The sequence below is a fragment of the Aquila chrysaetos genome, chromosome 1, assembly GCF_900496995.4.
Source record: "Aquila chrysaetos chrysaetos chromosome 1, bAquChr1.4, whole genome shotgun sequence".
Classification (NCBI taxonomy): domain Eukaryota; kingdom Metazoa; phylum Chordata; class Aves; order Accipitriformes; family Accipitridae; genus Aquila; species Aquila chrysaetos.
In genome coordinates this window covers 81,457,601-81,473,491 of record NC_044004.1, presented here as the reverse complement: position 1 = coordinate 81,473,491, position 15,891 = coordinate 81,457,601, and the positions used below count along the sequence as shown (strand labels likewise).

General features: G+C 35.6%; 1 protein-coding gene across 33 annotated transcripts in view; it reads right to left on the bottom strand.

Moving 5' to 3' along the window:
• CAMK2D (calcium/calmodulin dependent protein kinase II delta) overlaps positions 1–15,891 on the bottom strand; it is a 166,217-nt gene that overhangs the window by 28,146 nt on the left and 122,180 nt on the right. For 7 of the 33 annotated variants that reach the window (XM_030009396.2, XM_030009304.2, XM_030009892.2 and 4 more), the window contains 7 exons: positions 14,386–14,508; positions 13,258–13,341; positions 12,499–12,541; positions 8,360–8,397; positions 6,771–6,803; positions 2,419–2,478; positions 785–826 (listed from right to left, as the gene is read on the bottom strand). In XM_030009396.2, coding sequence (XP_029865256.1) covers positions 785–826; positions 2,419–2,478; positions 6,771–6,803; positions 8,360–8,397; positions 12,499–12,541; positions 13,258–13,341; positions 14,386–14,508 — 423 coding nt within the window. Of the gene's footprint in view, positions 1–784; positions 827–2,418; positions 2,479–6,770; positions 6,804–8,359; positions 8,398–11,388; positions 11,400–12,498; positions 12,542–13,257; positions 13,342–14,385; positions 14,509–15,891 lie in introns of all 33 variants that reach the window. The other 26 variants (XM_030010243.2, XM_030011293.2, XM_030011198.2 and 23 more) reach the window with 11 other exon arrangements.

The following is a 15,891-nucleotide window of genomic DNA, read 5'->3' as shown; positions in this document are numbered from 1 at the left end:
TGAAATAACCACAAGTAGTTAAGACTAGATAAATGAAATGTCAATTCTTTAAGTCAACACTGTAAACAGTGAAATTTTTATTGAAGAGTAAATTCTTTCCAGGAAACCTAGGAACATGTGTTATATGTAAATGATGATATTTCCTGGCCCTTTTCAAGTCCATGCATGAAAAAAACAAAACAAAACACATTTTAGGAATCAGCTGCCAAATGCAAACATCACAATACACAAGAAAAAGAAAAGAGCATGAAGAAAACGTATAAAAATTAAGACCTCGTTGTCACTTGAAATGTTAAAATTTTTTCGAAACTGCTCAGTGATGTTATGGGAAAAAAAAACATAGTCCTGTGCAAAAGACACGTCACAACATGGTGTATAAGCATGCTGAGAAACAGCAGATGGAATAAACTTAAATGACGTCTTTATCTAAGGTGACAACTGCACATAAAACTCGTCAGTATAATCTCACCACGCTCTGAGAACAGAGTTCTTTGGTTTTACTTAGACTGCAGCATTTTTGGCTGAAACGATAGACACACCACACTCCCCGAGCCTGGCTGCACAGGGTACTGAACTCTGCCAACTGCTTCAGAAGCTCAGCAATCAGCAGGACACGTGTAGCAGATGAACACACATGAAAACAGGCTCAAGAGACACCAGGTGGAACAAATGTAGGAATGAGATTTTCCTTGATAAATTCCTGGAATGGCCCTATTTTGCTGTGGAGGAGTGGATGAAATGTGTGGTGTGGAAAAGCAAGATGGAGTTGATTCTTTCTGAATACCTTATTTCCATCAGGGTTGTGGATTACTGTAGTTTGGGGCTCCTGAGCGAGAACAAAATAAAGAGAGAAAGAGTTCCCGTTGGTAAATACGTTCTCATTAGTGTGAGGGAGTGCAAGAAGAGCCAGCTCACAAACGCTGAACACTGACAAGAGCTAAAACAAATGTTAACTGTTGCCAGAGGGTGAAACTGGATGTCTCAAATACAGATTTCCTTAACAGCAAGCCAGCAAAAAAGACCATCTCACTTAATGCAGCAGCATGCAGAGACCTTATTCATGACCAATGTATACAGGGCTTTGAAGCTCTGGAGACCTACAGAGGCTCTCTTTTGCACAAGGGCATACTAAATGTGTTGTGTGTTTTCCTGTCCAAGCCAGGCCAGACAAGAAGGCCAGAAAACACCTCTTTTCTTTAAGCACGTTTGCTTGTATTAGGACTAAGTGATCAAATCAAAATACAGATGAATCGGTAAGGATTAAGGACGAGATAACTAGCTCTAAAAGCTACCATGTTTTCAAGACGTAGGTTACTACCAATTGCTGCCCTGGCAGAGCAGCATAAAAGCAATCGAAAGAGATCTTTGTGTCATTTTAAAGCGTAATTTCACCAAATCCTTTTCCCTAAAAAAAGAAAGACTGAAATGGCAGTTAGCCAGCATACTTTCAGCAAGGACTATTGTGCATGGCTACGTCTGGGAACAGACTGCCATATACTCATGCACGAAACCCGTCAACTGGTCCTTAGAAATTACATAGCAATGTATGCTTCAGTGCCAGTTGCACAAAAAAACTCAAGAGGAAAAATCTCTTCCAATGTGTGTGAATTATCTGCATTTTCAAAGCTATATATGCAGGCAATAGGGGAAACAATACTTCACAAAATTAGGTACTTATGCACTGGCATTTATGTTTGTCAGCCCTCCGATACATGTATGCCTAAGGAATAGGAGCTACTAATAAAAGCAAGACTGCAATAGAAACATTCATGAACAGCACGCCAATTAGTAATACGTTCCTAACAGACCTTATTAATGAGTAATGTGTCCTGCAGATTTAAATGTAAGAGAAACAAGCAAAAATGCTTAGCACTAGATGCCTCTTGATCCCCGAGAAGACTTGCAAAGTCCTGCTGAGTTTTAGGAAATATGGAATGAAAATCTGAATAAGGTCTATTTTATGGTAGCCTAGCAATAATCCTGTTAGCTCTCCTTGATATCAACATTTATACTAAGACAGAGCAGAGAAAATAATAGAGCTGCTTTTTTTTTTTTTTTTTTTTTTTGTGCAAAAGGTTAGCATTAAAAAGATGGAAACAGTCATCAGGCAAAGAGCTAAGAGCAACATAAAGCGCATTCTATTCACTTTCTGGCACAGCATGCAAAAAATTCAACTACAGTTACAAAGGCTATGACTCTACCGCATCCAGCTTCCATGTAACTTTTTCTATTAATAAACACGCTCTAATGGACTTCCTCACAAAAAAAAGAAAGCATAATTCAAACAAAAAGTTTTTCCAAAACCTGTTTTTAGAAAGCAAACAGAGTAAATGCATGAAAAAGCAAAAAAGAAGGAAGAACAAACAGAAGACAGTCAAAAACTTCAAGATAGCATGAGAAGGAAGATTCCAGGTATACCAGCGCCGGGGTAGGAATATTTTCCTTGGGGCTGGTTACCACGTTCGTTTTGTTGTTTATCTGTAGGTATGCAGAAAATAGAAACAGACAGGCCTTAGAACTCGCGGTAGGCACCGTATCTATATCTCTCTGTATAGAACATCTATATACAGATATAGATATCTATATATAGATATAGATATGGAAATAAAGAATCACAGAAAGATGAACTTATGAACTTGAAAGAACACTAACGATAGGTCCGATAGCTAGCTGCAACTCCTCCAAACATGCTAGCTACAGGTTTTCAGATGCACTATATGAAGGTCTATGTAAGGTATAGATGACTTCAGCTGTGACACTTAAAAAGAACAGAGCGCCTTTATGTAGCAGCTAATCACATATAAGAAAAATAAAGAATTAATATGGGTTTGAAGAAAGTCCTAAATAGCCATTGCGATTTCTTGACACGAGACGGTATTATTAATATGTGATTATTCGTAGCTCTCCAGAAATCTACAGATTTGTTCTATTGGCTTCTGGGAACAGATTTGAATAAATATAACTGATTCCAGATCTGAATAAATACAACTGATGCTAGAAAGAGACTGGTGCCCCTTTAGTTTTTTTGGTGTTATTTGAGACAAAATTAATTGGCAGCTGTGATTTTTTGCAGTCTCAAGAATCCTGCAGTAACTGTGTATCAGACTTTCAATTTTGGTACAAGAACCTGAAAATGTAACGTTTCACGCTATAGTTATCTGTAGTCTTACACCACAAATCAGTACTTATCTGCTTAGCTTTACATGTAGGTCATCACGTTAATTCTTAAGCTTAGCATAGTACTACACCTTTGCAAGACTTTTGGCTTTTACTTATACAGAATTTTAACTCAAATTAAACTGTTTAGCAATAAGTTTAAAGGTATCTGATTCTTTAAATCCATTTTTAAGATTCAGCTTTCATAAATACCGTGGTATGAAAAGAACAGAAATACTGAAAATAATGTACCGAGCCACTTTTTACATGCACTAAGAAGCAAGATTAAAGTATAGTAAAACTAGTTTGAAATATGTAATTTTTTTTAAACATTAATTAAGAAAAAAATATGAAGTACATTTTGGTCACGTCTAATTTTACAAGAGCAGTCCAAAGCGGCATGCAGAACTGGGTGTACAGATATATATTGCCTGGAAAGACTTTGATACAAAAAAAAAAAAAATGTTCTATTGAAGCTTCTAGTCACAGTACTTAATAATAAATGTGCAAAATAAAGGAAAAAAGTCCAAAATAGTTTCATTAATGGATTTTTGTAAAAATGTAATGAACTTCTTCATTTAAAGAAACAAACTCTAGCTATTTTGGGGTCAAAATGTGGTATTTTTTCTTCTAAAAGAAAACCTTTCTAAACCAATTAGAAAATGGCGATATGCTAAGTAACATATATGAAAAGGCATAAAGAAAGAGGAAGTCCAAGAATAGTGGACCCAACTGAGCTCTGTATGAAACATCTGACTTCTGATTGAAACTTCCCGATGACTCTGTAGTCTCAGATGAAGTATTCAGCTTCTCAGCATGCAGGCTAACATTTAAGTTTTGTCTGTGCCAAGGGCTTTGCTAAATTTGAGCCTTCAGAAGTTAGCACCACTGGGGAAAAATCACTGAACTTCAGGTCCTCAGCAGTTTTTGATGCTTATTTTAGTTTGGTACAGGTGTGGCGGCTGACTTGTTGATTGCAGGAATTAACCCTGCAGCTGAACTGAATCTTACTTATGATATGTCTAGATTATGGAAATGTCAATAGGATTTGCATTAATTAATTACAGATTGCAAATTTCCTTATCTTAACCAGCATTTAACTGGCTTTGAAGAACATAAAGCAGTCTCTTTAGTTAACGTCAGGGAACACTATTTTGACACTAAATGTTATTTAGTAATATTTGTGATAGGAACCATTCTCCCCTATAGAATAAATATAATTTTCTTTGATTTAAAATCAAAGTTCACAGTGCTTTACAGCAGGAACATGAAAAACTTTTTTTTAACAATGGTCTTTCTACAGAAATTGTCATTAAGAGAAAATACGGGTCATTATCGAGTTCCAAGTGTTTAGTTTATGCCCCAACCTGGCCTAGTTACTGTCAAATAAATTTCATTTATCTATTCACAATTACAGCCATAAGTTGCAGGGGTGTCTGAACTCAAGGCAGTGAGAGAATAAATACCTTTGTGCATACAGTCATTCATGGGGAGACATAAGTATTAGCACATGTTTTATGTATCAACTAACTTAATTCGATATTTATGGGACTGTGAGATGGGCAAAACCTGAACTCCTTACTCAGGAAAAAACTTTTAAAAAAACCCCACCCACTTTAGTAAATGAAAGTTCTACAGGAGAATTGTGAAATAGTGTGAACACATACAACGCTGCTTGACGGCATACCACATCATCCAAAACAAGAGAAAAACCACATTATCAAGTTGTAGAACTGCAAGTTCACATTTTTATGACTGTAGTCATCAAGAGACTACGAATAAAAAGGCCCTAACAAAAGGCAGATAGACATAAAGAAAAAACATGAGGAAAGAAATTAAGATTTCACCAGATTTCATACAGTCCTGTTCAGTAGTAGCTTAATGCAAAAACATAAAGTGATATGCCAAACGAATGCTTGTTGTTCAATACATAATGAAAACAGGTTAATCAAATTTCAGTTCCAATTTTGCCTGAGTAAGGAGAGCAGGCTTGGGTCCATACTCCCTTGGTGAAAGTCCTATAAAAATAAACAATATCCATTACAGCTACTGCTGAAAACTGCAGGAAATATATTCAAAACTTCTCAGTAAGACATCGAGAATACAACATTCATTAGTAAAAGCAGAAAGAGATAATGTAATTCAAAATACAGTTATTTCTTCTGTGTAAACAGAACTTGGTAAAACCCTCTGAAACTTAAGAGAGAAAACAGCAATAAGCCTGTACAATTTCTCTCTCTTGTAGAACACGTACATGTGCTTTTATTAATGTATGAACACACATGGTGTATTTTGCATATATTTTTAACAGCAAAGGGAAATGATTCCAAAAGGAGTAGAATATTTTCATATGAATCAGTTATTCTAAAGTTGAATTGTGCTTAAGTGGTGACCTTCTATTTGTTGCAAAGAAGGAAAACTTTTATACTAATACATCGCTTGTCAAAAGCCGCTCTCTTTAGGTCTGACAGTAGTGCAAGACAGACACACACAAACGCTCCGAACAGCTGGGCATGACTGTAGAATCATTATTGGTCTTTCTTCAATATATTATAAAAATATTTTAGGAAACAAAACCTGCATCTTGGGACTTAATCTTTCACATGGTACTTCTGTAACAAAAAGTTACAGCACCCGTCACACTGGGGACACTAGAAATATCCCCACAGTACCTTTCCGGTGACCCTCATTTGGACACTGCAACCACTGATCCTCTGTCACTGAAATCTATGCTCACCCAAAGAACAGACTATTTACCTGTGTAACTACATGTCTGCTCAGACCTGACCAGCAGTTTTTGCCTTTCAAGGAGGATTGTACTTCCCAGTGAAAGTTGTGGCTGAGGGCTATTTGCCTTCTCTCTTACCGGCAGCAGCAACAGAAGCTGGCTGGGACATCACAGCTGGTCATCATGAACATCTCAAAAGTCAGATTCAAAACCATAATAAACAGGAGTAGAGTAAGTTGCTGTGTGGGATCACAGAGGCCAAATGAACGCAAGACTGTAGAGTAGGTTGAGGAGGAAGAAAAGCTATTGAGACTGACTGTCAGTTGGGACATCTTGTGACAAAGCCCTGAGCTGTGAAGGAAGTTAGCTGGGAAACTGTAGTATGGAAAGGCTGTGAAATAGCTTTTTTTTACTCCTGAGCATTTAGCATGGCATCTTGGTCTACAGTGGCTCAATTAAAGCGATACTATTTCACTGTGCAATGTGGTTTGTGTTACATTTTATGATATTAATACTATTAGTTTTTAAAATAAGGAGGTTTTAAAAATTAATAGAAGGCTGTTATAAGATTACTATTTTGTTACTATTTTTATTTACTAAGGACAGCTGCATTGGCCAATGTTACATCTACTTTTTTGTTTTCATATGTCCCCAGGTTAAAAAAAAAACAAAACAAAACAAAAAAACTTGCTTGAAAGAACTGCAGAACAATTCACTGTGGATGGCATATAGCAACTGCAGGCTTAAAATTCACAAGGTTGTACTTTAAAGTCTTGCAGCTTCTCACAGTATGTTAACAAAACTAAATGCAAGTGTTTGATTTCTAAGTGTGAACGTTTCACAGGAGGAAAAAAAAAAAAAAAAATCTGTCGATAAAGATCCTCACCATCATCTGAACACTCGAACTGGACTTCCTTTTCTGAATTGACCAGTCAGAGAGAAAGGAAAAGAAGAAAATGTGACTGGTTGGATTTGAAGTATCAATGCATGGAGTACAGTATATTTCTGTTTTGGTTTTTTGTTTGTTTGTTTGTTTATTTTTTTAAGAAAAAGACAGCTTAAGCTGTAGGAAGGGGTGGAAAAATGCTATGGAGTATATAGTATCTCAGTAACGGAAATGACAAAACCAGAGTTCCCCAGATGTAAATTTACTCCCTTTGCTCCACATGACCATGCAGACAAACAGCAGACACATCAAATGTGCCGAAAACCAAAGTATCAAATCCCAACAAGTGTAATTTAGGCAAAATTTTGGCAACAATTGTTTCCGATATTATAATCAAAACTGAGATATAACAAATACCATCGTAGACCTGTAGGAGGAATGATATTTAAAAAGGAGAAGCTGGTCAGATAGAGTACGTAAAATTTATATATTCCACAATTAAATATGTTAAGGGTTTTCCACAGGAATGATAGAATAGTACTGAATGTGTGCTTCTCCATATAACTAGGCTATCTACCACTTGGAAGTACGAAGCATTGAAATCGTAGCGTACTCACTTCATTTTAAGTCAGTCTCATGATTTTTTTCATAGGAAAAGTGTGCATATGTGGGAGAACAGGAACAAACATACTATGAATCTGGTATTTAAGTATACAATGTTTTGTTAAAGTAAAAAGTTAAGATTAAATAGAAAACTAAAATTCAGGTCAAAGACACACTTCTGAGTAAACACACGGAGCACAGAAGAATATCTTTTGAATCATATAATGAAAGCTTGAGGCACTTATTTTAGTCTTCAGGAGTCCTCTGAGAAAAGAAATAAAATATTTTTCATTGCTGAGTGCTTTTTTTTTTTTTCTGGCTGTTTTTCAAAGTATTTATCCAGAACGTTCATTTGTGAAGCATCTCTCCTCCTGCAGGATCTGGTGACATGAGAATAGGAGCTCTAAATCATGTATGAAAGCTGCCAAAATGTTCCCTTCTTAGCAAGGTTTATTAGTCAGGATGAGCTGATTTGTTGAGATAGTAAACCCCTCAAGTTCTGCCAAATATAGCAAGTACATCTGGCAGAATACACCTCATGTGGAGCCAAGACTACCAGTAAACTTTTAGTCTTCCATGAAATCTAATGAAAAGTCAAGGGTAAACATGGAGGCAATAGAGCTGCAGATAAACAGTGATACCTAAAAAGCTAACATGCCCACCACTAAATCATTATTCATATTTATCAGCTAATTAATAACATTGAGTCATTAATTACACAATCATCCTTCAGTAAAATAGCAAGAAAAGCATTTTCTCCAGTAGTTTTCAATCTTCCACTTATTAAAATGCTTGTTTTTCAATATTTATTTCATTTTTTTTAAGCTTCGCCTACTAACTTTAATCACTTCAAATACACAGTAAGAAGCACTTGTTAACAAATTCTATAAAGGAAAGAAATAACAAGGATCAATTCTAAAAACTGGCAGAAGTTACAGATAGGTGGTGACTAATAAAATATATTTTAAAGCACGTGTTTAACCTACCTTAACTCCATCCGGCTTTTTCAGTAAACTCTTCGCTGCTGTAAAATGAGACAAACAATTTCAGTGTCAGGTGGCTAACACTGAGGTCAACCAGCTGCGCAGCAAACCCCCATTGCTTCCCAGCTGCAGATACATTTTCAGCTTTTATTTCCCCCTTTTGTTGCTCTGAGTATAGAAAACGAAATATTTAAGCAACTACAAACACTTCAGATTATAATTCATCTCTTTTTCCATTGATTAAAGCTGTAGGTTAACTTACTTATACAAGGAGAGACCTCCTTGGGTGGCATAGAGGAAATGGAAGCAGGGTGAGTGTAGAAGCAGCAGCTTTGGATACGTTCATTTTTTCAACTGGAGTATGTTTACAATTGTTGATAGGGATAGTTTGATATGACTATGAAAAAGTACGGTTCTGATGGCACAGACTTTGATCAGGTGTTTGTAGAGCCCACTGGTACCTTAATGATGATATTAATATGACACTGACATAAAAGTAATCAATATCAGATCAATAAGGTACCTAAAGAGCCTAGTGAGGTACAATACTACCTATTCCACCTAATGAAAAGTAAACTGGGTTTTAAAAAAGCACCTCTGAGCGATGGTTCTTTGGGGATTTCCCACCATGACAGCACCAGTCACCTTGCGTGAAAGGTCAGGAAAGTTGCAAATAAGGAAGAACAATCTGCTAGTGAGGTGGTGTTTTGGAGCAGTGCTTCCTATGAGTTAATAACAACAAATGGTAGGCTTTGCTTCAACTTCTAATGAAGAAAACCTGTTATTTTCCGAACCATGTTGCACACTGATCAAATTTCTTCAAAGCACTGGGGACTGTTGGACAAAACTTCACTTGCTGTAATGTTATCCATGTGTTAGGCTTTAAATTCCACCACTTAAAACTGGCACCAAGAACGGGGCTGAATCATTCCAATTTACTAAATTTAGAGGGCTAACATGCAAGCAAGCACACCTGAAAACATTTACAGCAGAAGTACATGGTGGGTGACCTACGAAATTCAAATAAACGATTCACTAAAGCGTAAATGCTTCATGACTCACTGCCAAAGACTTGAAGAATAATAAATTACAAAACAAGCCTGGCAATTTTTGGGGGTTTTATTGTTGTTTATGACCCAATCTTCCTATCAGAAAGTGTATCACAGCTTAGGTTGTAAGAAAGTGCTGTTCTATATAAGTTGTTTTGCTTAGAAGTAGGAAGCCTTTTTGCAAGGGAAATGCTGCAGCTAACAATCTGGCATAAGCAAAGGGAGACAGTCCTGATATGGCGCTCCCATCATTACCAGCATCCTTCTCTTTAAAACAAAACAACAATAACAACAAAAAACCCCAAACAATTAGACCTTGCAAGCCTAAGGTTGCTCAAACTAGCTGAGGATATTTGAGTTATTGAGTACGTGGTTTGAACTTGAAGTTAATTTCTGAATTTGTGGATTATTCTCCGGCTACATCTGCATTAAGTGCTCATTTAGCTCTGGTTCAGAGTACAGAAAACGTAAGATCACCTCGGAAACTGTACAGAAATAACTAGTGTCCATTATTGTGTTGTTTACATTAAAAAAACTGGAAAGTGAAGCCAGGTTAATGTTTATAATTTCATTAATGTATCAGCCCTCCAAATGCAGTTTATTAATTATGGACATCAGCCAACATTACCATTGAAACTGTCACAAGGCCCATGATTTACAACTAAAATGAACAAAAAAAAATTTGCCTGTATTATGCAACAGGCCCATTGCAGAAACATGTAAAATAATATTGAAAATAAACTGGTTTACGTATATTTTTGAGACAGGATACGCCCTGTTGCAATGTGTACTTACAGGACCTGATGCAACATGGCTTTAGATTTTACACTACCACAAATATTGTGGGCACTCCATTAACTTCAGAAATTCATTCAGAGAAAGCAAAGGGGAGGAGCCATTTCTAAAATCTAAGGCCAAAAAACCCAGGAGTCCATTGCTTTCGAAGCCTGTTTTATACCATTAGCCCTTACAAAAACATGGGAAAACACAAATTAATTCTTATAGGCTGCTGTTCATAACAAACTAGGTCCTTTTGCTAAATTTGTGCATAAAACTTCCGAGTTCTTTTAATGCTTAACAGACATTACATGTTATATGTAAACAATTAAATGAAAGCCAGTAAAATGAGGGCACCAAAAGCAATAACTACAAGTATTGTGTTTATGGCATTGCCAGCGTGTCCTTCAGAATGTGCCTAGTATGGATTATTATGCACTATTTTATATTATAGGACGTATTCCATACTCAACTGCCTTTGTTGGTTTTGGCTTGGAATGTATTTTTAATAATAATTTGATGCATCTTTCTTTAAGCACAGATACTGCATACAAATCAAATATTTAAAGAATTTGCAGTAGCGAAGCAATTAGCATATTCTAAATTAAGCCCACAATGAAAGATTTCTTGCAACTACAAGCAATAGCTATAAATAAAACCTAAGGCAGCGCTAATAGGCCAGAAAGCAGACTGAAAAGAAATGGTGTTGTGACAACATGTAGAAATTAAAGTGATTTAGAACAACCAGCAATTTTGATTTAGAAGAGGAAAAAGATGTTCCTTTCACGTGCTGAGGGTCTTACCTCACAAGAAATATACATTCCACATAAAAGGAAGAAAGAAAAAGGAAAATAAAACACTTTTATAACCACATCGTTATGGACAAATGACCTTCAAAAGCATGCTTTGCAATGAAATACAATGAATAAACAACTTGAAAAAAGTAAAATGTCAACAAGGAAAAATACGGGTCATTATGGTGTAAAACAGAGATGATAGGTGAAAAAAAATCTAAAACAAAGCCAAAAACCCTGTTTGCTTTTCATGATGAAATACTATTTTAAAATTACTTCAGCTTTTTTTGGTTCATGAAAGTTGAACTTGACCCTTACATATATGGACAGTGACAGTTATGAAAAGTGATGAGAAATGATGTATTTGTTTCATAGTTAATAAGAATTCATTTTTAGAAGATATGCAGCCTACAGCATTCCCACCTTTAAAATGAATTGGCAGATACTGGCAATTCATTAAGCATTAACTGAATGTAATTTACGTAAATGTAGTCTTCTGTGTTACAGGTGTGTATTAAATATAGGAACTTAACTAAGAAAGAAAACTGTATTTCAAGTACTATGCAAATTGAACAAGTTGTTCTTGCATTCATGATTATGTTATTTATTTTGGATGATTCAGTGCTTATTATGATTCAAAACACGCCCAAAGCACTATCATGTTTTTGTCCATAAATTAATTTATGTTACACTCCAACAGCTACATCACAGAGTAGGAGGATATGTAAAATTACTGATTTTTAAATTTGGCATACTGTTTCACTATTCACTTGAAATCTCAAATGGCAAAATGAAAAATTCAGCATAGCATCAACATTTTGGCAATACTACTATAGAGGACAATTCTAACTCTACTAACAGCAAGCTTATTTTAGCTTTTGCTTTTAAAATTTCTAAAATTCAAATTTTAGATCTTTAAAATTAAAAAGATCTAAATCTCCAGGGATACCACTACAGAATTATTTCATAAAGAGGAAACATCTCTTGTTATATCAAGCTAGGCATTAGAAGAGAAGGAAAAGAAGGACTCATTTTACTACGTTTCTTACTCCTTAGCAAAGCAATAAGGAATGAACGTGGTTTGGGGGTTTTGTTTGTTTGTTTTTTCATACAGGATGCAACAGAATCCTGGAATGACATTTCAAGTATATAAAAATAACTAAGTTTTTAAGTGCTGTTTGGTGATACTTATGCATGTGGAGCTATCTGCATCATTTTCAACTTTCTTCTACCAAAATAGAAAGGAAAACACTGTCTTTTCACAGATAAACACTAAATAAGTAAAGAGAAGGAACTCACATCCTACTGAAAAATTATACTGTCATCTACAAGAGATTCTATCTGGCCCAGATAGTTCAAATTCTCTTGTTCGCTTCTGCAAGGGAAACAACTTAAGATATATCGCACTTAGATGCTCCTGAATAACAAAGATCTTTCTGTACTAATGAATCCTCGTTAGATCTTAGTCATCTCAGACATCAAAACATAAAGACCATATTAATCTGGAGCTCAATGAACATACCTGAGAAATTTCTGGTAGCCAGCATAGTTGTCAAAATGGCCCCCTGTGTACACATACATTTTCTCAAATTAGCATCACACTTGTATAAAATTCTGAATGTGAACACGACACAACAAAAAGGAAAACACACCCGTAAATTACATCAAGTACTAAATTAACCCTGAAAGAATGGATTGTCTGTGCATTACCTATCATACGTAATGCCATGAGTGCATAAACTGTAATTTAATCACACACCTGTCGGCAATCCTGATAATCTCAAATATTTACCAATCGTGAGTACGTAACGCACAAACCATGAGTACTCACAGGCACGGTAATTATCAGAAAAATACATAGCTGAATATGAAATAGACTTTACTAATGTGCTTAGATTCTTTTTTAGGTAGGAAGAGGAGTTTACTTGTAATGTGCTAATTAAAAAAGTTCACACCTGCAAAGTTATCCTGTCTGGTCAGGAGAAAACAAAGGATAATCTAGAAGAATAACCTTAAGGTTTTTCCTTCAATGAAGTATTTTTCATGTGTCTAAATGAAGATGATTGTTATTATCTTGAATCCAACAAAATTATGCTATGTTCTATTCACTTTCATGAAAAGTTTAAAATCCTCGTTCCAAAAGCTGATCATCTATCAAATAGTTCATTTAAGCACAATATTCAAGAAAAAGCTTGCTTAGGGACCATTTGTTTTACACATGGAACACAAGCCAACGTTCTTTCCAAAATTAGCTATTCATCCTTGCAGTTTTCATTCTTACCTTTAGTTTTCTTCTTGCATTGAATTTCTTCAAGCAATCTACAGTCTCTTGCCTGTGCATCATAGAGGCAACAGTAGAACGTTGCTAAGAGAAGAAAAGAATCATTTTAACGCACTCAGACAGACATCCAGCATTTTATTTACTCTACAACATACATATCACAACCTACATGGTCCAAAACTTGGGCCTTTAATTTCTACCCTGTCTGACTATCTCTTTGTGCAGGTTGCTACACATTTGGGAAATTTCCAAATCAACAAAACCAAGGTCTCATTTTACTCGGCCTTTTCGACGTGTACAATCCTCTTGAAAGAAACAGGGACTAAGAAAAACACAAAATCTTAGAACTTAGGTTATGCAGTATAACCATAATTGAAGTAATATACTGAATTATGATTTTGGAAAATATGTTTTAAAACAAGAAGGAAACTTTTCTTTAACATTAGCGACATTAGGTGAGGTACAGCAGCAGGAAATATTTCAGAGAAAACTCAGCGGTACCTGCATTTTCCCTGTAACTCAACTTTATTTGTACCACAATTTTAAAGGCAAGATAAATGTGGCCTGCTGGAACGAATAAAGAATTGAGAACCAGCTAGATGTCTCACTGTGACTTTCAAAGTATCAGCCCAGACTACCTGCAAAGTCAAAGTGTAGAATGTACTGAGAATTGGAAAGTCGTCCTGGATCCAGTAACAGACAGGCAGCCTCTGCTACCCGCAAATTGACTTTTAAAAAGTCCCTTAATTTCCTGCCTTTACATTTCATGCTTATTATAATGGTTATAGGGAAATGAAGATGTAAAGCATTATCTAACTCAACGTTACTTTCTTGTACGTGTTTTTCTCTAAGAATCTAAAATAACGCTCTGATTCTGGCAGTGAACTTCTGCACCACCAAGTCAAAGCAAAGGAGTTCATTTGTGCTAAAATCTTACCCCAGGCTGAGACCTCAATATATGACACTATTGACTGTATCTGTATAATTACAATTTTACACTCCCCTAGTTATATAGCTGCATGAGCGAGGACAAAAATTACTCTCTGAACACCTTCACTACATGCTGAAGTAAACCATAAGCTGATTTGTCTGACAAATTATCCTGTTAAATTGGTGGAAATTACTTACACAGATCCATGGATGCTTTAGTGCTTCTGATGCTGTGATACGTTTTGCTGGGTTGATGGTAAGCATTTTATTGATAAGGTCTTTTGCTTCAGGAGTCACTGTATCCCATTCTGGTGAGGGAAACTTAAGAAAAAAAAATATGTATGTGTATATTATCTTGTACAAACTTTACACCATTTTACCTAAGGATTTTTACTGACACTGTTTCTGTAACATTAATTGCTAGCACAAGTAACCAGTTTTAAGGGGAAAAACGCAGTTTTCCACAATTAGAAAAGTTTGAATTAGTTGGTTTTATAAGTAACGTTTTTCTCCTTTACTATTTTGACCTTTTATTTATTTGGTTCAAATTCACAGCATTTCTGTATTTACAGTAACATGATGCCAATTGAAATTCATAGCGTAAAATAACAATGGCAGACAGAATAACAAATTCCAGTCATCTCAGAGGCATATGGTCTTACAGCACTTCATACAGTCCTAGTTTCTCTTTTCGTAAAGACAAAAATATTAAGCATTATTATTCAAACTCCTTGTTTGCTTTCTTTCAATGTAAATCTTAACGCTAACTGTACAGTTATGGTATATAAATCTAACTAGTTATGAGTTTAACACCTCCCTGCTCAGCAAAATATTTATACATGCACTCAAAGCATCTGCTGAAATGCAAATGGAAAGAAAAAATGCCATGTCTTAAACTGCTTTTGTGAACAGACCTTAACCTTGAGGGTTCTGTGTTTTCCACTATTAAAAATACTTATTCTTAGACAACAGGAATCTGGTATTATCTAAGCACAGTACATCACAAGTATGTGCAATGCAGATGCATAGTTCAGTCTCTGCACTTCCTCTAGTCTTGCCCTCTCGGCTGAAATCATAATTCCCCACTGTCACCCTATTTGTTACTGTATGATTACTTGTTCACTAGGAAGAAGACTTGACAGACTGTAAGTTTATTTTCACTAAAAGGCCATAGCATAACAAATCCCTTTTCAGTCATCGCTGCCTAGGACTGGATTCAAGTAAGAGCTTAAAAATTATAAGCTTCTGTCTTTTCCTCTTCATCATTTACAAATTACTTAAATCTGAGGACCAACAGCCTTCTGTCTGTTTAATATAATATAAACGGACGATGTTGCAAAATTCATAACGTCACCAAATCATCAGTTCTTACTTACCAACAGTTGTAATGCTTTTTGCTGAATACACATAGTTAATGAAACCATTCCTTTTGAAATGCTGTATAGCAGCTTGTATTTCCAAAAGTGGGCAACACAACAGCATTAAGGTGTGTATTTAGGAAGCTTAAGACTTCTTAAGAACAATTTAGAATAACTGATTGCTTGAAGTGATAAACCACAAGGAAAAACACAGGCCCTTGGGAGTTCACAGAGTTCTGAAAAGGCTTGTCGGGGTAACATAAGCTTGCATGATTTATACAAGGACCAGACAATGAAAGCTTGGAGCCACAGGGAAATTAGATTTAAATTCTCACAGGATGTTCCC